Below are 22,640 nucleotides of genomic sequence, written 5' to 3' on the forward strand. Positions count from 1 at the left end.
TAGGATTAAATATTTTGCTGCAGTTTCCTTTTTCTTATATTGCATGCCTTTCCTTTTCAGCCTTCTGCCACATCTTGTAATTGTCAGAGGAATGACCTGTCAAATGATGTGTCAGAGGAATTATGCACTCTGATTTTGAGTGCATGTTTATGAAGTTTTTAGAGGTTTCAGGGTTTCCAGCTGCTCTGTTATGTGAGAAATGAATGGGGCAGGTTTCTCTCAGGTGGGGAGCTCATGTAGAAATTAGGGTTACAGAGGAGGACTGGACACCTTGCTGCTCATTTCTGCCTGGAACAGTCAATCTGAGATGGATATTTCCAGAACCATCAACCTTTTATCAATTACCATTCACATTTCCTTTTCTCTTCAGTGTCTTTTATATCTAAAAATGTCTTTCCAGTAGATGGTGGCATTGCAGCATCGTGTTCCTCCCATTTCTTTGGGAGCCTTTTCCTTTGCATCTGCATTTGGAGACAGCATCCAGACAAAACCACTTTCTCCAAGCCTGGGGTTGCCTTGCAGCTCTTGCAGGGCCTTTGGTGATTAACTTGTTGCTTGCTGAGTGCTGTGTCTCAGCCATGGTGGAGCTCAGGTTATTTAAATAATTAAAATGCTGTGCCTGGATTCAAGTTCAGATTTATTTCTGAATAATAATAAACTCAGTTTGTTTTAATGGCCATAAACATGAGTAGTGCTGTGGATTCTGGAGGTGTCTGTCCCTCTGGAAATGTCTGTCCCTCTGAGAAAAGCATGGAAGTCAGTGAGCTGGGCAAGAATTAAATGTATTGAGGGAGATGTGGCAGAGGAAAACCATCCTCCTGCCTTGAGAGCCCTGCACAGCTTCAGGGGTGGCTTTTGGAATCTATCCAGTGATAATTTCTTCCTTCTCCCCCTGTGCAGGTTTGCAGAGTTCTGCCTGGTGCATCTCTTGCTGAAGAGGAACCCCGTGATGTTCTCCCAGCACTTCATCGAGTGCATCTTCCACTTCAACAGCTACGAGAAACACCAGAAGTACAACAGGTTCCCCCAGAGCCAGAGGTCAGTTGAGCACATTCCTGGCTAATTTTTGCTAAATTATGGGCTGTCTGGCCATGCAGCTCTCAGTGACAGCACAGCATTTGTGGCACTTGGTAATTATCCATGCAAGTGCTGAGTTGTGTCCTGCCTTCCCCGTGACACTGCTGTGTGTAATTTGTAGGACTGTGTGCTGTCCTAGCAGGTTTATGGCTCTTAAAAGTGGCATGCAAATATCCCTGGCTGATTTAAGGTCTCATTATTCCTGGGAGCTGGCATGAAGTGATTTGGGCCTCTGTAAAATGTTGTGCTCTGCCACAGGGCGAAGCAGCTCTTCTCTCTGAAGGGGAAGGAGAACAAGGAGAAGAGGATGAGGATCTACACCTTCCTGCTGGACCATTTCACGGATGAGCAGAGGTTCAGCATCACCACCAAGATCAGCCACAGCATCCTAGGTAAGGGTTTAAAAATTCCCTTAAAAGTCTGGCAAACAAAAACCTGCTGTCTTTGTAAAATCTCACGATCCAGGTGTATAAAATCTCATGATCCAGGTGTATAAAATCTCACGATCCAGGTGTATAAAATCTCATGATCCAGGTGTATAAAATCTCACGATCCAGGTGTATAAAATCTCACGATCCAGATGTATACAATCTCATGATCCAGGTGTTTTATCCTGGCTTGCCCATCACTGCTGCTTCTGGAAAAACAAATTATTTCTTGCCTGTGTATTCCAGCTTGCTTTGTGGATGAGATCCTTCCTTTGGACCCAGAAGGCAGTGAGCTGCTCTCAGATACATTTGCAGTGCTCAGCTGCAAAGAAATCAAGCTCTCAAGTATGAGGTCCAAACCTGACGAGGACATCCAGGCTGATGAAGATGAGATGGCCATGGCCAATGCTGTCATGCAGGTGGCCCAGAAAAAGCTCATTTCACAGGTGAAATTACACACAGTACCTGCTGTGCTCTGGGGAAAGGGCTGGGTAGCTCTGTGTGTTGTAAAAGCACAATATGAAGGCAGAATTGGTGAGGGATGCTCGTTGTGGGGGTGGAGGGAGCAGAAGTGCATTTCCCAGGAGCCAGGGGAGCTGTGCTGAGCTGGATTTGTTCCCCACCCCTCTCCTTGGCGAGGCATCTGAGCGGAACAATGATTTTCCTGCACCTCTGGGCAATTTGCCTTCACTGTGAGATCTGAGTGACTTAGTGATGCATCTGAAAAGGCTCCACTTAGGTTAAAAGCCTCTGTGCATGTGTGTGGTGTAAGAGCAGCCTTAATTACAGTGATTCCCTGGCTGTGGAGGGAGAGCTCCTCTGTGGAGCCGCAGAGTGGCTTCTCCTTCACTGCCTCGCATAACCGTTCATGCCTCGTTCACAAAAAGGTTCAAAAGAAGAATTTCATCGAAAACATCATCCCAATAATCACATCACTCAAGTCCTTGATGGAGCAGAAGAGGATCCCAGCTCTCAAGGACCTGATGAACTGCCTGAGGGTAAGGGGAAGCGTTTTCCTGCTGGTCGTGATGTTTTGATCCTCCCTGGAGTTAATGTGCAACCACTGCCACAACCCAGAGCCTTGTGAGGAGGGAGGGATTCAGAAGATAGGATGTTGTGACACTGCCACTGCGTTAAATAACGTGGGAGGTGGAGGGATTGGAGATGAGGCTCTCAGTGTGGAACGTGGGCAGGAGGAGAGCTCAAACGCTGCGAAGCTTTTCCATGTTCCGAGGAACAAATTGGAGATAAAACTCTTCAGTCTGTTAAAAACACCTCTGCTCTACCAACTGGTGTTTCCTTTTGCTCCCGAGCAGCTGTGATCTGAATGGGGATGTGAATCAGTAGCTGGGGGAGATTTCTGAAGGGCTCCAAACATTCCTTGTTGCTGCAGGAAATGATGCAAGATTACCGAAACGAAATCAAAGACTTCTTTGCTGTGGACAAGCAGCTGGCAGCCGAGCTGGAGTATGACATGAAGAAATATGAAGAGCAGCTGGCCAGGGAGAAGGAGTCAGAGCAGGAGCAGCTCCCAGCAGCCCACAGGGAGGTGGTTATTGCCATTAACTCTCTCCATGTCTCCTCTGCTCAAATTCCTGTGCTCCCAATGTCCATGCCCTACCTGGGGACCCTGTCCATGGAGCAGGATGGTTATCAGGGGTTTTCCTCTCTCTTTTCCTCCCTCTGACAGAAGTTTTGGTTTCAGAGTCATTGAATAGCATTAGAACCTCAGCAAACAGAGCCAAGAGGAGCAGCAAATGATTAATGCAGAGAGAATTCAATTTAAAGGAAAAAGCAAGTCTAATTTGGCACTGGCTGGGCTTAAATGTTATATTCTCTCTGCACCCAGAATGATAAACTGGTAAAGAAAAGAGTTTGCTTTGACTGACTTTAGGTGTCTACAAAGTGAAAGTTCAAACCTGTCCCAGTCATGAGATACTCTTTTAAATTCAGTGTAAAGAAATAAATATGTGCCTGAGTCAGTTGTCCTGAGCTATTTTAGATCCCTACCTTAAGATGAGGTGATTTCTTGCCTGGAAGTTCATTTCTCTGCAGACCTTAGAAGAGCACTTTATATATATATAGACCTCTAAACTGGGGCATGTGTGTCCCTGCTCACTTCTTGGTAAAATTTTGCCCAATAAATTGTTCCTCCCCAGCACCCTTTGCATCCATCCCACAAGGGGCAGTTCTGAAACACTCAGGCCCAAGCACCTTGCAGGGTTTTCTGCTCTTGTCTCCCCTGTCAGACATGACCTGTTCTCCTGTTTTCCACAGCAGACTCCATCTCTGGAGAGAGCTGCAGCTCCTGGTGGCCAGAATGATTCCAGTGCTCAGCCCTCAGGGGGTGTGATGCCATCCACACCTGGCCCCATCCCTCCCCCTGGCCCCTCTGAGTTTGCCACCCCTCGTGCTGAGGCTCTGAAACAGCCGCTGGTGGGTCGCAGGTATGGGCTCCTCTTTGTTACCTGGTATTTTACATTTATTACATATTTCTATTTATTTTTATTTATTTATATTTGTATTATTTTAATATTATATCTTATTTTATGTTCTATATGTACTTATATTATTTTTATTATTTTATTATGTATCTATATCATATATATTGGTTATTTTTATATTAGAGTTCATATATTTTGTATTTTATTTGTAATTTTTATTAGTTTTATTAAGTATTTATATTTGTTATTTTTATATTTGTGTTTATATATTTCTACTTTATTTATTTTATTTTATTTTGTTATGTATTTATATTTTTATATTAGTTTTACAATAGTTTATATATTCTTATATATTTTATATATTCTATATTTTTAATTTATTTATATTATTGATATTATTTATTTTAATTTTTATTTATGTTAGAATTTTACGTGATTTTTACATTAAAGTTTATATATTATTATTTTATATTTTTATATTTATTTATATCATATATATTTATTATATTGTATATTTATTATATTATAATTTTATATGATTTTTATATTAGGGTTTATATTTTCTATTTTATATTTTTAATTTATTTATATTGTTTATTTTATTTTTATTATTTATATTTTTCTATTACTTCATATTAGAGTTTATATATTTATTGTTTTTATATTTTAATTTATTTATATTATTTTTATTTATATATTTATATTTATTTATGTTGCTTTGCTGATCTTTCTTTGAGAGTGGTCTGAAACTCATGGGTGTTGCAGCATAATCTCATTATTAGATGTTGAGGGAGGGGACAGATTTTCCCTCAGGGCTCTCATTGGGGCTTTCAGAGGGAGATGCCAGCTGCTGTCCCTTTGTGCCCTAGGGCAGCATCCCTGAGCACCCTGGCCATCCTCACCTGTGTCCCTGTGTCCCTTTGTGCCCTAGGGCAGCGTCCCTGAGCTCTGGCCATCCTCACCTGTGTCCCTGTGTCCCTTTGTGCCCTAGGGCAGTGTCCCTGAGCTCTGGCCATCCTCACCTGTGTCCCTTTGTGCCCTAGGGCAGCGTCCCTGAGCTCTGGCCATCCTCACCTGTGTCCCTTTGTCCTTTGGCACATCCCTGAGCTCTGGCCATCCTCACCTGTGTCCCTTTGTGCCCTAGGGCAGCGTCCCTGAGCTCTGGCCATCCTCACCTGTGTCCCTTTGTGCCCTAGGGCAGCGTCCCTGAGCACCCTGGCCATCCTCACCTGTGTCCCTTTGTCCCTTTGTGCCCTAGGGCAGCATCCCTGAGCACCCTGGCCATCCTCACCTTCTTGTGCCATGGAACTGAGCTCGGGCCAGTCTCACTGTGCCGGCCTAGGCAGCATCCCTAGCACTGGCCACGTGCCTGTGTCTTCGTCCCTAGACAGCAGGGCACCCTGGCCATCCTACCTCGGCAGGAACGCTCTGCAGGGCACGCGCAGCCAGCGGGAGGTGAGACTGTCAGCCCTCCTAACAGAGGCACAGCTGGCAGCCACCAAGGTGAGAACTGCCCTGCAGCGGGCACAGCTGGCAGCCACCAAGGTGAGAACTGCCCTGCAGGGGCACAGCTGGCACCAGCAGAGTGAGAACTGCCCTGCAGGGGCACAGCTGGCACCAGCAGAGTGAGAACTGTCCTGGCCCTGCTTTACGTGGGCACAGCTGGCACAGCAAGGTGGGAGCTGCCCTGGTTCTGCTCTGCACGGCCCCAGGCAGAGCTGCAGTGAATTCCAAATCTCACTCACTCCCTTCTTGTTCCCAGTCTCCTTCCAAAGCCTGAACCAACAGTCCAGTGGAGGAACCATGGCTGGGGTGGGGAGAGCAATCAGCACCCCAGAGGGTGAGTAGGAACTGGTGTTCCCATTACAATACAGTAAATCTTCTGTGTTGAATATTCTGATTCTCACTAACCAGTCTAGTACAAGATACAAATCCTACAGCATTTACATACAGCCTATAAGAATCATTACATTACCACACTTTGTTACATTTTAAACCCTAAAATCTCCTCTTTGGGCCCCTTCTGCCAAGCTGTAGGGTCTGCTCTGACCCTCGGGCCTGTCTGCAAGCAGAGGGTGTTGTTCCATCAAAAGGGGATCACCTTCAGCAGCCACACCATTGTTTTCCAGTTGTTCAGTAACTGAGGGATCTCAAAGCTTGCTTTCATTTCAATCTCGCTTATAGTTTCCATATTCTCAAAATCTTTTGCCAGGCAATCATATTTATAAGGCTCTCCTGTTTCATCTTCCCCAACAATGGCTGTGGATTATTTATTTATCTAAGGGCTTGTAGGAAAGAAGAGCCCTCCTGAAACCAAGGGATGAGAAAACTGAAACTGTGCATGGGAAAGCACGGTGCGGTGTCTCCATGTGCATCTTACAGGGTCAGCACAGGAGGGAATTTATTTAGGGATGCTGAGTTAACAGTGCCCCTTGTTCCCTCCTTGTCTCTGGGGTGCTGAAGAGGAAGGTGGTTGTGCTTCCTCAGCCCAGAGGTGTGGCAGTGCCCCTCACACACTGCAAACCCCTGCCAGCCCTGAGCAGCCACTGGAAAATCTGATCCTGTCCTTCCTTCCCTGTGTGCTGGGCTGCACTTGTTGCCTCAATGTCTCTCTTTGCCTGAGCAATTAGCAAAAAGAAATAAAAGTGGGGTTTAGTGCAAGAAGTGTTTTTAGAGAGCAGGATTCTTTGAGTGCTGTGGTCTCCTGGAAGCTTGCACGGCTGTTGCTCTTAAAGCACCATATGGTGAAAAAGGAGGGAAAATGTTAATCTGCAGTGGTGCTGGAGCTGAATTCCTGCTTTGCTTGGAGGCAGCATGTGTCCTTCAGCAGGGAGACAAACTGTACAGAGCAGGAGCATCACTTCAGTCAGCGTGTGTTGAGCCATCTGTATGGCAGCACAGGCTGACAGACAACCAGAATAAAACATTTTATTCCTCTGCTGTATCATTCTGAGACTGCTGGAGACGCAGTTCTTTGTAAACAGGTTTGTACTTGAGAAGTTGGGAGCAGCTGTCCCCTCTTGCTGCCTCCTTCAGCTGTTCTGGCTGTGTTCTCTCCCTTCCCTTCTGGCTTTGGGGCTCCTCAGCTCCTGCTTGGTGCTTTGGGAACAGCTTCAGTGAGCTGGTGAGGGGAATTGTACATAAATTGTACATTATTGTGGAGATAACCACACTGCAAGGAAGCCCTACTTCCCCTTTTTTTCTCCTCCTTTTTTCCCCCCCTTTTTTTCCCCCCTTTTTCCCCCCTTTTTTTCCCCATTTTTTCTCCATTTTTTCCCCACTTCTTTTCTACTTAATCTTTACCATTTCTTTCCCCTTTTTTTCCCTTCCTTGCCCATCACTTTACCAAGGTAACTTTTTCAGGCCCACACTGCACAGAGTCACTGGCACAGTCCTGGGAGATTCAGGGCAGAGTTAAGGCAGATGGATCAAGTTCGATTTCTGCTCTAAGCTTCAGTGATTCCCTTCCAGGACAGGGCAGGAGTTACAGAGCAAACCCAGCTCAGCTGTGAAGTTTCCAACTCCTGCCCTATAAAGCACTTCCTACCTTAATTCCTTGTGAAAGGTTCTGGGAAACACGAGCATAAAACAGAGCGTTGAGTTAAGTAAAATCTGAATATTGTGACATCTCTCCATGAGATAAATGACAGGAAAGAGACAGCTGACAACCAGGGCCTATTCAGGCAAGCTAAATTCTACCTAGCTCCCCTGTCAAGTGATTCCTCTTGTCTGGCTGCTCCTCACTGAGTGGCTCTTGAGGGCCTTTGGCAGTTTTCAGATTCTGCCTTGAGGAAGAGGAGCAGCTGCTCTGGGAGGGATGGCAGAGCTTCAGTGCCTGCAGGGCAGGGGGCACAGCACCAAGGTGCCACCCTGATTGCCCCAGCCAGGGAGGCTGTGAGGGTGGGATTTGGGGGTGATGTGCCCATCACAGCACAGGGGTTTGGGGCTGGGATTTGGGGTGATGTGCCCATCACAGCACAGGGGTCTGAGGCTGGGATTTGGGGGTGATGTGCCCATCACAGCACAGGGGTTTGGGGGTGATGTGCCCATCACAGCACAGGGGTTTGGGGCTGGGGTTTGGGGGTGATGTGCCCATCACAGCACAGGGGTCTGAGGCTGGGGTTTGGGGGTGATGTGCCCATCACAGCACAGGGGTTTGGGGCTGGGATTTGGGGTGATGTGCCCATCACAGCACAGGGGTCTGAGGCTGGCATTTGGGGGTGATGTGCCCATCACAGCACAGGGGTTTGGGGCTGGATTTGGGGTGATGTGCCCATCACAGCACAGGGGTTTGGGGCTGGATTTGGGGGTGATGTGCCCATCACAGCACAGGGGTTTGAGGGTAGATGGGAGACCCTGAGGTCTGTGAGGAAGAGATGGATATGTGTGTTTGCAATTAACTGGATTTACTTACTCTGTGACACTTGAGTGTGGCACAGCAGCCTGCCTTGCCCTCTGGCTGTGTCACAGGCTGCTAATATGTGATTTTTTTTATTTTATTTTATTTCCAGACACCATGAATGAGTTGACTTTTGGTGCTGGGGTCAGCTACATCAGCCTGATGCACACACCCCATTCAGCTCCAGGCAAGTCACCTCTGGCATTCTTATTTGAGGGGAGGGGGAAATGAAACCAACCCCAAATGACCAAACTCTGTGGCATTTTGTAAAATACGAAAACATCTGTATTGTTTGCAGTGAAGAAAGAGGCTGAGGATGGGCCAAGGGATATCATCTGTTTGACATCGCCGGAGAAACCGTGAGTGCAGCACGGGGCTGGGGCTGGCAGTGCTGGGAGAAACAGAGGGGCTGGAACAGGCAGGGAGAGAGAGGGGCTGGAGCAGCCACTGCAGGAATGAAGGAAGGCTGGAACATCCACTGCAGGCAGAGAGAGAGGGGCTGGAGCAGGCACTGCAGGGAGAAAGAGAAGCTGGAGCAGGCAGAAAGAGAGGATGGAACAGGCAGGGAGAGGCTGGAACATCCAGTGCTAGGAGAGAGAGAGGGACTGGAACAGGCAGAGAGAGAGAAGCTGGAACAGGCACTGCAGGCAGAAAGAAACACTGGAGCAGCCACTGTAGAGAAAGAGAGGGGCTGGAGCAGGCACTGCTGGCAAAGAGGGGCTGAAACAGCCACTGCAGGCAGAGGGAGAAGCCAGAGCAGGCACTGCAGGCAGAAAGAGGGGCTGGTACACTCACTGAGGCAGAAAGAGGAGCTGGAGCAACCAGTGCAGGGAGAGAGAGGTTGGAGCAGGAAGAGAGAGGGGCTCTAGCAGGCAGAAGGAGAATGGAACAGGCAGAGAGAGGGCTGGAGCAGCCACTGCAGGCAGGGACAGGCTGGAAGATCCATTGCAGGCAGAGGTTGGAGCAGGCACTGCTGGGAGCCAGAGAGGGGCTGGAGCAGGCGCTGCAGAAGGGCTGGCCGAGGGTTTGGACATGCAGGGCTGTTCTCCTTCCTTCCCGCAGCCCCTGCCGGCCCAGGGAGTGGAAGGTGGAGTCCCCAGCCCAGAGGAGCGGCCCGGCGGGGCCCCTGCGGCGCTCCCAGCGCAGAAACCCCCGGAGGGCAGACACCTGAGAGCGGCACACTGAGCTGCCACAGCCACCAGGCTCCTGAACTGCCCCTGGCATTGGAAACGGCTGTGGATGCTCATCCTGCCCTGTCTGCTCTGAGCTGGCTCTCCCCAGAGCTGCCCACAGCCACCAGGCTCCTGAACTGCCCCTGCACGGCCCCACCGAGGGCAGACACCTGAGAGCGGCCCCCAGAGCTGCACACACCTACCAAGGCTCCTGAACTGCCCCTGAGCTGTGGATGCTCATCCTGCCCTGTCTGCTCTCCAGAGCTGCCCTGGAGATGGGCAAAGCCTGCAGAGCACAGGGATGGGTTCTAAGTGCTGCTCTTCACGCTGCAGGGTGACAGGAGAGGGTGGCTTTTCACTCTCTGGATGTGTAATTTGTCCATTTGGAAAAGTAAGGGCATAATGTCACCACGAGCTTGGCAATAAATTCATTTATCACAGCTTGCAGGGCAGTGAGTGGCTGGGTTTGCTCACCCAATGCCTCATTGTCCCTCTTGGTTTTATAACAGAGTTGCTTTAATTTGAAAAAAGGTGAAACAGCTTGTCACTGCCACACCCCTAAATCTGGTAATTGCACGCTACATCACCTCTTATTTGTTGTGCAAACTCCTGTGTGTATGAACAGCCTTAATGTTCTTTTTATATGGAATATTTCCATTCTTGAACTGTGTTATTTCCAACTATTAGCATTTGATGAAAATAAATGGTTGCAGAATTAATTCCACCCACGGCGTCTCCCCTTTTCTTCAGCTGACAGAAAAATGATTTGATTTTTTTTTTTCCCCTGTAGATTTCTACAGCTTCTCAGTCTCTTCTACCACATCATTGGTATCTTGGGCCCTCAGCTCACTTAATGTTGGGCCAGCAGGTTTTAAATAGAGGCTTTGACTTGGCTGCAAGCAGGGTATGAGTGATTCAGACAAGGTGGGTAAGTGCCTTGTTTATCACAAATATCCTGGGTAAATCTGACCCTTCCTGAGTCTCCCTGATGGCCACGTGCACCTCACTGAAGTTCTCCTGTTTTTAGCTTTTATCACAGAGCTCATGGCCTAGATTTCATTGAAACCTGGAGCTGGGATCTGTTTTATTCCTGCTGGTGTGTGTAAGTCAGACACCAGCCCCAGGCACGGAGCAGGGTTTGCTGCAGGAGTGCAAACAGAGGCATTTTCCTCCTGCACTGAATCCCAACATTTGCCTCCACTTTCCCTACTCTGTTTTGAAGATCAGAGAGCCCTTCAAGTGAGGTTGAACTTTATTCACAAAATCAAAGTCAGAGAACAGAGGATGTATGGAATGGCTTTGGCTGAAGCTATGGCCAAACCATTTATTTCTGTCCCTTCTCTCCTGCCTTCAGCTATTATTTAACCACTCTGGAGGGTAAATTAGGATTGTTTATTTCCTGGTTTTAGTTTTGTCCTCGAGCAGTATCTGAGATGAGCCCTGTGAGTTTTAACCTGTCTTCTCTAGAGAAGAACCAGGAGCAAATGTCCAAGAATAAACTGATAAACAGCCCTGGACTTTGTCACCTCCATCCACTGAGAGTGCTCTGACAGGAGAGACTTTCCCTCATTTCACTGAATTGAAAACAGGAGCTTCCCATAATTTGGCTGTTTGAAAACCACCACCAAGCCCAAACAAAAACCCCTACAAGAATGCTTTATAGCCTGGTATTTATGTAAAACATTCTTGGCAAAGTTAAAAGGTAATACATTAGTACAAACCTGAATATTATTCACAATGATACAATGAATTCATCCATCAGCTCTCATGAGCTGGTTGGGGAAGGATCCTCTCCCCTTTCTCTCGTTAGAGATGCCACTGTGCATTTTAGAACTGGGGAAAAAAAACCAAAATGAAGTTTGGATTCCTAGCTCTGCTGGTTTGCAGATTGTGCTCCCAGAGCTACCCTGGTCCAACCCTTTCCTCTCTCTCCTTTATTGAGGTACCCTGAAAGCAGCACAGAGGAGCAGTGGATGCCCAGAGGGTGCAGAGGAATGTCAGAACAATCAGAGGCAGCAATCAGCACTGGGTGGCTGGATGAAGAGCTGGCATTAAGAAGGCAACCAGGGAGAAGCTGCAGGATAGTGGTGATGGGTGAGTTACACAGAGAACACCTGGCTGGGGCTGCCCCATCCTTGCCTGTGCTTCCCCTGGCAAAGGGACAGGTGGCAATGCTTTGTTGGGGCAGAACAAATGCAGCAATGGCATGTCCAGCGAGGGCTCCAGGAGACAAAGCAGAGTAAAGCAGAACACGAAAAAATAACACTGACAGTCCAAATTGTCAAGTATCCAAAATACTGTATACAGGAAAAAGTTAAGACAACTCAATTCATATTGGAAATACAAGAACACTAAATTCTGCTACATTAAAAAACTTCCTAAACCACAGCACAGTCCTAGTGTTGCATCCACATCTTGCAGCCTGGTCTCACCCAATGCTGTTTCAACACCATCAACGTGGATATTTTGGGAAACAAAATATTCCCCATCAATTCTCTCTAAAGCCAAGAGAACCAAATTTGGTTGGTTTTGCTTTTTCTTTTTTTTTTTTTTTTTTCCTTTACCATCTAGAGAAGAATTTCATCTGACACTGTAAAAGTGCTTTTGTGTTGAGCTTTTGCTTTCCCAAGCCCAGAAACAGTGGCCTTGGCCATGTGGTTTAACCCTGCCAAGCTGCTGTAGCTGTCACACTGTGTTAGTGCTTTAGGGAACTTGCAGAGGGGCAGCAAACACTGAAGTCACTCTGTCACCTCTTTGGAACTGAATCCAAAAGCCATCCTGGCTATTTCTTGCAACGACAAAAACAAAGTTGGTCACTGGCAAGAAATTTTTTTTTTTTTCATATAAAAAAGTTGATAGCTCCTGCCATAAATTTACAAAAACTATCCCTGAGTGACTCTGTTCTGTGTCTGGTAAGACCTCTTGTGACAAGGAAATGGCTGAAGCTGGCTGAAGAGGAAAGAGATGCTGTTCCACCTGCAGCTTTTTGTTACACTTTGCACTAATACTGATATGCTCTGACAGTGCCACACTATAGCAATGTGTGAGCTCCTCTCCTGTAGCTTCAACGGTAAAAAAATAGCTCCGTTACTCAAACGCTGCTGGCATCACATATTTACACTTTTAAATAGAAATGTTACCTTTTCTGAAGTAATCAAAATAGATCTTTGCAAAAAATTTAGAAGGTTGGGGGGGTTTTACAAAATAAACGGAGAAGGTAAAAAAAGCTGGAGGAATCTCTCAGTACCTTTTATGGCAATCTTAGCCCAGGAAATTATTTGGCTTTAATTTTCCTGAAAGGGATGTCTTAGCAGTGGTTCCCTGCCTCCCCTGTAAGCCTCTTTGCCCACGGAAGGACGCAGGAGCCAAGCCTGCTTTGTGCAGATTAGAGCCAGGGGTTACCTGCGTGCAGGGAGCAGAGGCACTGCCCTGCCCCTGTCCAACAAAGCATTTGGGGATTTACACAGGGCTGAGGGCATTAGTGGTGGTTTCACTGTCACTGGTGGCTGGGCACCTGAGCACAAGACAATCACAGATGTGGAAAAGTCACCAGCCAGGCCTGGGCAATGCATTGTTGGGAGGAAATCCCCCAAATTCATTCTTTGAAGTCCATCTACTGCTGTATCAGCACCTTTTTTTTTTTTGTCTACTGGTAACACATTGCTGCTCATGTCTACTACAGGTTTACCTAATGCTGTGCCCCTGCTGGGTTTGCACGCTGTGGCCGTGTCCCTGCAGCACAAAGAGAAGGCAATTCCACAAACTTCACACAGCCCAGTCTCTTGGGAAGGACTGAAAGCCTTCCTCAGTCCAAGGACAGGTTGGGGTGATCCTGTTGGTATCTCCAGAGGCAGGGGAGACGCGAGTTGGGCAGTGAGGAGTTACTTTAAACTTTGGCAAAGAAAAAAAAGATATACAGATAGCTAGCTATCGAGTTCTTGTGTGTTCCAAACTCTTCCAAGCGCACTTAATTCATCTTTTGCTCTTGCTTTGAGTTCCTGGAGGAGGTATTTTCACACTTGCTTTTGCTGGTTTGCGATCTCCTTTTGGCGTCTTAGATGACAAACGAAGACTTGTGTCTGAAGTCGCCCTGCAAGGAAACAGTTTGGGATGTAGGAAGGATCCAGCAGCTTTCCAGGCCCCCAAAAGGTGGATCCAAGCTGTGTAACCATGCCCAGGCAGCTCCCATTTCCCATGGGAAGGAGAGGGAGGCACCAGTTCCCCTCGCACACCAAGGCGTGGCAGGGACTTTCTCATTCCCTCACTGATATCTCTGCTAATGGGAGAGGCTTTTTCTGCTCTTAAGCTCAGTGATCTACTCAAATCCCAAAATACAAATTCTCTCCTAAAAGCATCACGTCCTGCCCACTTAATCCAATGAAACTCATCCTAAGGGGGGGTCAGGCCACGAGATAACTCAGAGCAGAGCTGCCTCTGATAGCTCCTGGCATCAGTCACTTCAGGCAGCTTCAACTCCTCATCATTTCTAAGGAAATGACTCAGCCCTCACCCTTCTGCTTTCCCTCTGTTCCCCAGCCCTGCTGAGGAGGGGAGCCCACTCTCACAAAGCCTGTGGGCCCTCCCAGCTCCCCGTCCTCTGCCCACCCTCTTCCTCTGCTGCCAGAGATGGAAATGCAAAGCGTTTGTTGGTACCTCATCATCTGTCCGGATATAGTTAACGCCATCAGGCTTTGCTGGAGTCTTGTAGCTGAAAGAAAGGGGGAAAAAAATCTCATTTCTGGGACAGGAAGACTGCAGGGTTTTGGAGGGGAGGTGCTGGGGAAGATGGAAATGAGGAGGAGGAGCTGAGTGAGAAGCAAGCAGAGAGAAACCCAGTTTGTTTTTCAAATGAGATATCTGTGTTTATTCCATCGTTTACCATGACTGGGATTTTGTCTAAATTCCCCTTCAGCACAGGGCGAGAAGATTGCTGTGTGTTTCCCTAAAACTCTGCAAAGAGATAAACTGATTCTTTCCTGGGCTTTGCTGCTTTGGTGTCTGTCACTGCCTTTCTGTGCCTCCTGCTCTGCTTCCTGTGGCAATTATAAAGTTCATTTTAATCCTTCACTGCCAGAAGCCTTCAGCATTTTTCTTAGTTACAAGGAAGCACCACTTGTTTGCAATCCCACAGGAACTCAGGATTTATACAAGACTGTCAAGTCCAGTGTATGCCAACCCTCAGCTGCATTTAAATGGCATATTTAGAGCTTTTTTCTGAAAAACAAACGAAACCAATGAGAAAAACAAGACAGGACTTGTGCTGAAAAGCAACATTTAGCACAGAACAAATCTATCTGGTGAGAATCTTGGCTTTGCATATATTATCTCCTCTCCAGACTCTGTAAGGACATCGAGGCTTGTCTCTGATGCTAATGCTGTTGTTTTTAACATTTTCATCTGCGCTCCAGAATGGCTGTTTTTCATCCCAAATTTAGGTCCTCACAACTAGTGAGACTTTCTGTGGGGAGCCTGCTCTGCTGCATCCATTCCCTATGCATGTCCTGATGCTTCAGACTAATTAGGCAGCGAGCTGAGATCATTAAACCACGGCCCTCGTTATTCCAACAGCACAGGAGCTGCTGGACAAACACCTGCAGGCATTTAATTGTGCTGGGCCCCCTTTTCCATGCAGAGGATGAGGGTGGGTATCAGAGCACAGCTCTCGTCCACACTACAATTCTCCCTTAGGAAAATGCCAGCCATTCCTGGGAATGTCCAAGCCTGGGCTGGATGGAGCTCTGAGCAGCCTGGTCTGGTGAAAAGTGTCCCTGTCCATTTTACTCTGGGATTCTGTGATAATTCCATGAAATAAACCTGGATGCTGCAGGGTTTTGCAGCTGGGCATTGGGTTCCTCAGGCACTGGCTTGACTGGAGGACTTTGGCGGGGAATTAGGCACTGAAATTCCTTTTAGCCACTAATTCTTGGCACCCTTCAGACTCCTCCATGCTACCTGAGGCTGCAGGGAGTTGTCCAAGAAGCCCAGCTTACCTTTCCCCACTCTCTTTGCCATTTGCAAAGTATCCCCTTCTGTAGGCACAGCAGATGCCAAAAGTGATGAGCACCAGGACTGCAAGGACCACCAGGACTCCCCCGATTATCCCACCAATATTGAGGTCATCTGCCAAAGAGAGACACCAGCTCAGTGCTTCTTCAGGGCAGCAGCCACATTCCAGCTTCACACACACTAAAATGCCATCTCTCATTTTTAAGCAATAGTTCACAGGGAACTAGTGAGTGAGTCCCTGACTTCAAGATTAAATCTGTTCACAATCTGACGTTTCCCTGCATTTTCAGATTATTTTTATCTCCTTATGTTTGGGGCTATGAGAAAGCAGGGAAGACTTAAGGCTGTAGGATGTCCCTCCCCAATCCTGATGGTGATGGCAATTTATTTATGGTGATAAATCAGGCAGCATTGATGAAAACTGCACGGAGAGCCACTCACAGACTTCCATCTCCTGCTCCTCACACTTGGCAAAGCCAGCCTCGTTTGTTGCTATGCAGGAGTAACGCCCTGTGTCACCTTTGTGCACTGCGTGGAAAACCTGGGGAGGGAAAAGGGACAGAGGGAAGGGATGTGACATGAGGAACAAGGCACTGTGAGGGTATAAAAATGTGTAAAAAAATGCATCTCTGCTAAGATCTTCTTCCATCAATCCTCCCTCTCCCAGCTCGCCCAGACCCTGGCACACCTCGCCCTCTTCAAATTATTCATTCCCTGAAAGCCAAGCAATGTTTCTCTGAATTTGCAAGCGGCCTTAAAGATAACCTGTCCAGGCAAACAAGTGTTGATCAGGTGTGTCGGGGCATTACCAGAGTGCCTGTGGCAGGGTTCAGGGTGTAGGAGGAGTTGTGGGGTTTGGATTTGCTGTCGGCTGACAGGGGTTCGCTGTTGCGGTACCAGCTGTAGGTGGACTTGGGGAAACCTTCATTCTCATGGCAGTGAAGAGAGGCTGACTTGCCAACAGGGACAGCTTTAGGCACAGAGCATCTGGGAGTCATGGGTTTCACTGTGGGGAGACACAAACCAGGTGAGTGGCACTGAAATTCTCTGCTCTTTTAGGCAAAACCATCCCAACTTCCCATTATTCCCAGCTGGTTTTGAACCTCCCACTATTTGGAGATGTCCACAGCCCTTTGTGTTCCCCTTGCAGAGGCTCTGGGTTTGTGTCCTGGATTGCCAAGCAAATTGTATTCTATCCTATTTTATTTATTTATTTAATTTATTGATTCTATTTTATTTTATACTATTCTGTTATTCTATTGTATTCTAAATAGACTTGTATTCTATTTGCCATCTGCATGGCAGTTGTCTTCTGTTCAGTGGGCAGATTTCCTTATCTCTTCCACACCCACTCCTCCCTCTGGGCAAGCATCTGCTGATAACAGCTATTGAATGTCACTGCATGGCTGATAAGAACTACAGCATCCATTGGAGATGGGAGCCAGGGGAGGGCAAGCATTCTGCCTGGATATAATCTGAGATTCTGGAACACAGCCAAGCATTCCTGCTGGATATAATCTGAGATTCTGGAACACCAGCAAGCATTCTGCCTGGATATAATCTGGAGATTCTGAACACCAGCCAAGCATTCCTACCCCATATAATCTGGAGATTCTGGAACACCAGCCAGCATCCTGCTGGATAGAATCTGGAGATCTGGAACACAGCCAAGCATTCCTGCCTGGATATAATCTGGAGATTCTGGAGCACCAGCCAAGCATTCCTGCCTGGATATAATCTGGAGATTCTGGAACACCAGCCAAGCATTCCTACCTGGATATAATCTGAGATTCTGGAACACCAGCACGGCTTCTCCACTGGATTCCCCAGAGGAACAGCAGCTGCCTCTGCCCCTGGATCTCCAGAGGCAGAGACTGCACCTTTCTCCAGGATCCCTGCTCCAGCAGAACCAGCCCTGACACTGCAGGAGGGCTGAGCCACAATTCCAATGGGACTGCTGCCAACAGCCTGACCCACAGGGTGTCAGGTTGGGTTCTGACTCTGGCAGTGTTGGTTTAGTTTACTGCATTGTTTATTTTATCCTTTTATTTTCTTCCCTAATAAAGAACTGTTATTTCCTGCTCATTTTTTGCCTGAGAGCCCCTTAATTTAAAAGTTATAGCAATTTGGAGGGAGGGGGTTTACATTTTCCATTTCAGGGGAGGCTCCTGCCTTCCTTAGCAGACATCTGTCTGTTCAAACCGAGTCAGGGAATAATGGGGAGTTTTGGATGGTTGGTACCTTGGACTGTGAGCTGGATGTTGATCTCGTCGATGGTTTTGGTGTCGGAGGGCGCGGCCACCTCGCAGCGGTACGTGGCCGTGTCCATCCTCGTCGTGTTCTTGATCACCAGGGACGTCCTGCTCAGGATCTCTGCCCGAGTCGCAAAGTCTCCTGACACACAGGAAAGAGAGGGAAAAACAGCAGGGGAATCAAGATTAATGACTCAAGACTGAAAACCAGGCTCGTTTTGGGTGTATAAATTAAGTGGTTGTTCTCAGACTCTTTTCCAGAGTCAAAGGAACTCAATGCTTGAAAACCCCAAGGGAAACCAAAGCTGCCAGCCATGTAAGAGGATGGACTGGAAAGCTTCACTCCAAACCTCAAAAACTGTGGCAAAATCGAACTTCCAAGACAGCCTCAGGCCTTGCCTTCTTTGGGAGATTCATTTGGATGTGGCTCTTGGTCCCATGTGAAGTGCTGGAGGAATTCCAGATGGAGTCAAGCCCTCCTGGCACTGGAGTTCTGTCAAGCCACTGAGGCTGCTCCAATGCTCCCAGGATGCTGCAGATCCCTGTGCAGCCTCAGCAGAGAGCAGTGGCAGCTGGACACACAGAGCCCTGCTGAGGTGCAGGTGGAGCCCTCAGATGTTCCATGGAAAGCCTGGAGGGGTCAGTGCCTGCTCCTGAGAGCTCAGACACCCAGTGACCATGGGACCCACAGAAGGGAAGCTGCATCATTCCTTTCTGACCCCAAAAATACCTCCTAAGGAGGATCTCACTCCAGCTCCCTGTGTCTCCCTACTGTGAGCTGTCAGTAATGAGGCAGGGAGGTAAAAACATCCTGCTCCCTCTCCATCCTGCACTTCAACTGCTCCAGAAGAAAGCAGCCAGCCAGCCAGAGCTCCTGCCTCTCACAGGCTTGTTTGTTCCCCATTGTGCTGTTTCTGAAAGCTGTTTTGGAAATCTGAGAACAAGGAATCTTCATACCCTGCATTTTGTTGCCAAAAAACACGTAAGAGGTTTCTCCATTCCGGATTTTCTTCCACTCGATTCTGGGATCTGGCGTCACCGTGGATTTAATGATGCAGGACAGCTCCACACCTAGCAGGAGAAATGGAGGCAATCCAGATTAATAGGAAGCAGCTGTGTTTTTGCTCTGCTCTGAGCACTCTCACTCAGTGTTTTATTAGGAGATGCTGCCCGCAAAGCAGAGCCTTCCCTTTCATCTGCCTCACAAGCAGAAACGCTGCTGGGTTCCAGGAGCTATTGGAAAATGGATTTTGGCCAGCAAAAATAATAGTCCAGCAGATATCAGCTATGGAGAGAAATGAACACCCTGTTCTCTGCAGGCTGGGGCTCATGGCAAACAAAACCTTTAGTGAGAGTGAGCCCTCAGCCCTGTCCTGCTGCTGAGCAGAGCCACTCTGTGAGCCAGGGGTGCAGCAGGAGCCTGGGCAGTGCCTGGGGATGGGCTGGGACAGCAGCTCCTGCGGATAAACCTCTCGCAGACATCTTTTTATGAAAAAGCTTTTTTTTAGGATTTTTCCTCTTGAGAAGCTGAGAGGCCTCAGCAGCAAAATGTAAACAATGGTTATCTGCTGCTGTGGAATGCAACAGGTGCATCTTTGATTGGCTTATCTTAGATGTTTATAATTAATAGCTAATCACAGCTCAGATAGCTTGGACAGAGTCTGAGACAGCTACTTTTGTTATCATTTTTTCTTTTTTATTCTTAACTTAGCTAGCTTTCTGATGAAACTTTTTCTTTCATTCTTTTAGTATTGTTTTAATATAATATATATTTTAAAATAATAAATCAAGTTTTTTGAAACATAAAGTCAGATCTAAGTCTCTTCTTTCAACCCGAGACTCCTGTGAACACCATCACATAAACCCAGCCAGCCCTGTCCCCTTTGTGGCTGGCCCTGGCACCCCATCTCTGAGAGAATCTTCCCAGTGTCCCAGGCACGTCTGCAGGAGAGCCAAGAGAAAATGTCACAGACATCTTTTTATGAAAAATCTTTTCCTTAGGATTTTTTCTCCTGAGAAGCTGGGAAGCCTCAGGAACAAAATGTAAACAATGGTTATCTGCTGCTGTGGGATGCAACAGGTGCATCTGTGATTTGGATGTTTCTAATCAATGGCCAACCACAATCCAGCTGGCTCGGACAGAGAGTCGAGCCATAAACCTTTGTTATTCATTCCTTTCTATTCTATTCTTAGCCAGCCTTCTGATGAAACCTTTTCTTCCATTCTTTTAGTATAGTTTTAATGCAATACATATAATAAAATAATAAATCAAGCCTTCTGAAACATGGAGTCAGATCCTCATCTCTGCCCTCATCCAAGAACCCCTGTGAACACAGTCACAAGAAAATATAAATTTCTCTCTCTGTGTATTAATTGCATTATTTTCCTTCTCTTGGGACCCAGTTCAAAAAAGCACTTAGGCAGAGACTTTGCAATGCCAGTGGCTTGCAGAGGACCTCAATAAACCATTTAAAAGAAGGAGATACAGCCACATTCTCAGGCACTCCTCTGAATCCCTGGCTCTCGTAGTCCTGAGGAACCAGTGAGCAACGAGCCAAATTCTCCTGCATTGTTTGGCCTGATGCAGCACAGGCAGCACTCACTTTGGAATTCCTGCACCACGGGCTTGGTGTTGCTGGATGTCAGCTCCACAGCCAAGAGTCTGCAGCCTGCAAAAACAAACAGAAGGTAATAAGAAATAGCACAGCTCGTAAGTCACCCAGCTAGGAGCAGGCTGCCTGCTGAGAAACCCTCCTGGCCAGCTCTGAGCAGTGACTTCCCCAGACAAAACCTCTTCCTGCCTACCAGCACAGCTCCAGCAGGACTGAGCTTATTTAGGAGTTTGTGGTGTAAATACAGGAAAATATAATTGTTGGAAGTAGCAATTAAAGAGGAGGATTAACATAATGGCACAAAGGCAGTGCCAGCACGAGCCATTTCCTGGTGCTTGTTTAGATGGGAAAGGAACTGTGGCTAATGCAGGAGTGAAAGTTTTATTTGGAAAATTCACTTGAAGGTCAGAAGACAGGAAGCAGACCAGTCTCCAGAGATCTGGTCAGTTCCTGGGAGATGGAATGGGCCAGGCCTGGCCTCTAGCAAAAAATGCTGATTACACTGGCAAATACTCCAAGTGTGGTAATGTAAAACTTGATTAAATCACAAAAGGACTGTGATTCAGGAGAAAACAGCTCAGCTCTTTGGGTAGAGCCCCAGCCAGACCCACACTGGGGAGGAAGCTCAGCCATGCAACGCTGTGAGGCTCCTTACAACACAAACCTGCTTGTTCCCTTCCTGCTCTGAGCACTAATTCTCAATTAATCCAGTCAGCTTCCCTCTTTTGCATGTTCCTTTAGTTTGAAAAATCTGCCTTCTGTGTCCCTTCTGCTGTGCATCCCACCAGAGCAGGCATCAACAGCAGTCACGCTCTGCTGGATGCCAAATTCACCAACAACTCTCCAGAGGGAGAGGGAAACAAGCAGGGATTTCCCTGGGAGAGGAGAGTGAAGCAGACAGGATATTCTGGAGCTGGGTTTTCTGGTTTTCCTTCTCTCATGGTGTCACCAAACCAGGCTCCAAAGCCCCTCCAGGAGGAGGTTCCATGCTACAGTCAAAATAATCAAAATAATACAAAATATTCAGCTGCAGGGGCCTGCTGTGCTCACACGAGCAGCTCTGCTGTGACAAATCCCATCAGAAGTTGGTGGAAATCTAAGGGAGATGCCCACTGAGCTCGCTGGGCATTGATCAAACAGCAGCTTAAAAATGATGGAAAATCATTTTTAGGGACGTCCCATCAGGGACGTGGGATGTGGCTGAAGGTTAAGAGTAAAAAGCCATAACAAACATGGACAGAAAGCAGAAAAGGGAGATGTGGAGAAAGAAATGATCTCCAGCATCATGACCCAGCTGGAAATTCCTGTGCTGGCTCTCAGAGGGGAAAGCTTTTGGGTAGGGACAACATCTCTCTGAGCAGCCTGAGAAACACCCAAGAGCTGCAAAGTCACTCCCACTCAAAGCCTGAGGGCCTTCAACACCCAAACCCCTTCCAGCAATGCTGAAATGTTCCCTGCTGGTTCCTTTTAAATGCTGATGCTTTCCTGGTACCCCAAAGACCACCAGGGAGAGCTGGAGTTTGGCAGGGCTTAGAAAGCTGTCTTTGTGTCCAAAATCATTGTTTCTCACACAAAAGCCACCAGCTGATGCTAACTAATGGCTGGCCCAGCCCAAACTGCTCCTAGCAGGACTTTTCCACCCTTCCTCCTCTGCACTGGAGACGGTCATGCAGCATTTGGGAGAAATCCAACACTGAGCTGAGCTGACAGAGCTCTGCACTGTGGCTCTCTCCAGGCAGGAGCTGGTCTAAGCAGTAATTTCTGCAAGTCTGTGTTGAAGCAGAGTCCGTTTTCATGAGAGTTGCTGCTTCCAGACCTACCCCCTGAAAACAGGGAATTGTGCCAGGCAATGCAAATGCTCTCCCTTCCCTCTCTTTATCATGGAATCATGGATTGATCTGGGTTGGAAGGGACCTTAAAGACCCTCCAGTGCCACCCCTGCCATGGCAGGAACACTTTCCACTATCCCAGGTTGCTCCAGCCTGGCCTTGAACACTTCCAGGGATCCAGAGGCACTCTGTGCCAGGGCCTGCCCACCCTCCCAAGCAGGAATTTGTCCTAATATCCAATCTGTGCTGTCAGCTGAATCCATTCCCCCTTGTCCTGACATTCTGTGCTCTTGTAAAAGGGGATTTTTAAAGTCCTCTGATCCTCCAGGTGTTCTGCGTGGGGCTCCCATCCTCAGAAGCATGAATAGATTCCAGCAAAGCCCAGAGCATGGGAAGCTGCTCTAATCCCCCAAAGACAAGG

At 47.5% G+C, this 22,640-nt stretch overlaps 2 protein-coding genes across 2 annotated transcripts in view; one reads left to right on the forward strand and one right to left on the reverse strand.

Moving 5' to 3' along the window:
• The window catches only part of NCAPD3 (non-SMC condensin II complex subunit D3), a 41,935-nt gene extending 31,691 nt beyond the window's left edge, over window positions 1–10,244 (forward strand). Inside the window, exons 25-36 of the mRNA XM_064731877.1 lie at window positions 901–1,038; window positions 1,336–1,469; window positions 1,752–1,951; window positions 2,393–2,503; window positions 2,899–3,054; window positions 3,783–3,952; window positions 5,146–5,208; window positions 5,337–5,494; window positions 5,712–5,789; window positions 8,461–8,535; window positions 8,647–8,707; window positions 9,411–10,244. Coding sequence (XP_064587947.1) covers window positions 901–1,038; window positions 1,336–1,469; window positions 1,752–1,951; window positions 2,393–2,503; window positions 2,899–3,054; window positions 3,783–3,952; window positions 5,146–5,208; window positions 5,337–5,494; window positions 5,712–5,789; window positions 8,461–8,535; window positions 8,647–8,707; window positions 9,411–9,519 — 1,453 coding nt within the window. The 3' untranslated portion in view covers window positions 9,520–10,244. The remainder of the gene's footprint in view (window positions 1–900; window positions 1,039–1,335; window positions 1,470–1,751; window positions 1,952–2,392; window positions 2,504–2,898; window positions 3,055–3,782; window positions 3,953–5,145; window positions 5,209–5,336; window positions 5,495–5,711; window positions 5,790–8,460; window positions 8,536–8,646; window positions 8,708–9,410) is intronic.
• A 929-nt stretch (window positions 10,245–11,173) lies between these two features.
• JAM3 (junctional adhesion molecule 3) overlaps window positions 11,174–22,640 on the reverse strand; it is a 35,352-nt gene continuing 23,885 nt past the window's right edge. The window contains exons 2-9 of the mRNA XM_064731927.1: window positions 20,382–20,447; window positions 18,736–18,849; window positions 17,768–17,920; window positions 16,336–16,532; window positions 15,968–16,067; window positions 15,511–15,640; window positions 14,174–14,228; window positions 11,174–13,610 (exon numbers count right to left, since the gene is read on the reverse strand). Of these exons, the coding sequence (XP_064587997.1) occupies window positions 13,575–13,610; window positions 14,174–14,228; window positions 15,511–15,640; window positions 15,968–16,067; window positions 16,336–16,532; window positions 17,768–17,920; window positions 18,736–18,849; window positions 20,382–20,447 (851 nt within the window). The 3' untranslated portion in view covers window positions 11,174–13,574. The remainder of the gene's footprint in view (window positions 13,611–14,173; window positions 14,229–15,510; window positions 15,641–15,967; window positions 16,068–16,335; window positions 16,533–17,767; window positions 17,921–18,735; window positions 18,850–20,381; window positions 20,448–22,640) is intronic.

Source organism: Zonotrichia leucophrys, chromosome 24, assembly GCF_028769735.1.
Source record: "Zonotrichia leucophrys gambelii isolate GWCS_2022_RI chromosome 24, RI_Zleu_2.0, whole genome shotgun sequence".
Taxonomy (NCBI): domain Eukaryota; kingdom Metazoa; phylum Chordata; class Aves; order Passeriformes; family Passerellidae; genus Zonotrichia; species Zonotrichia leucophrys.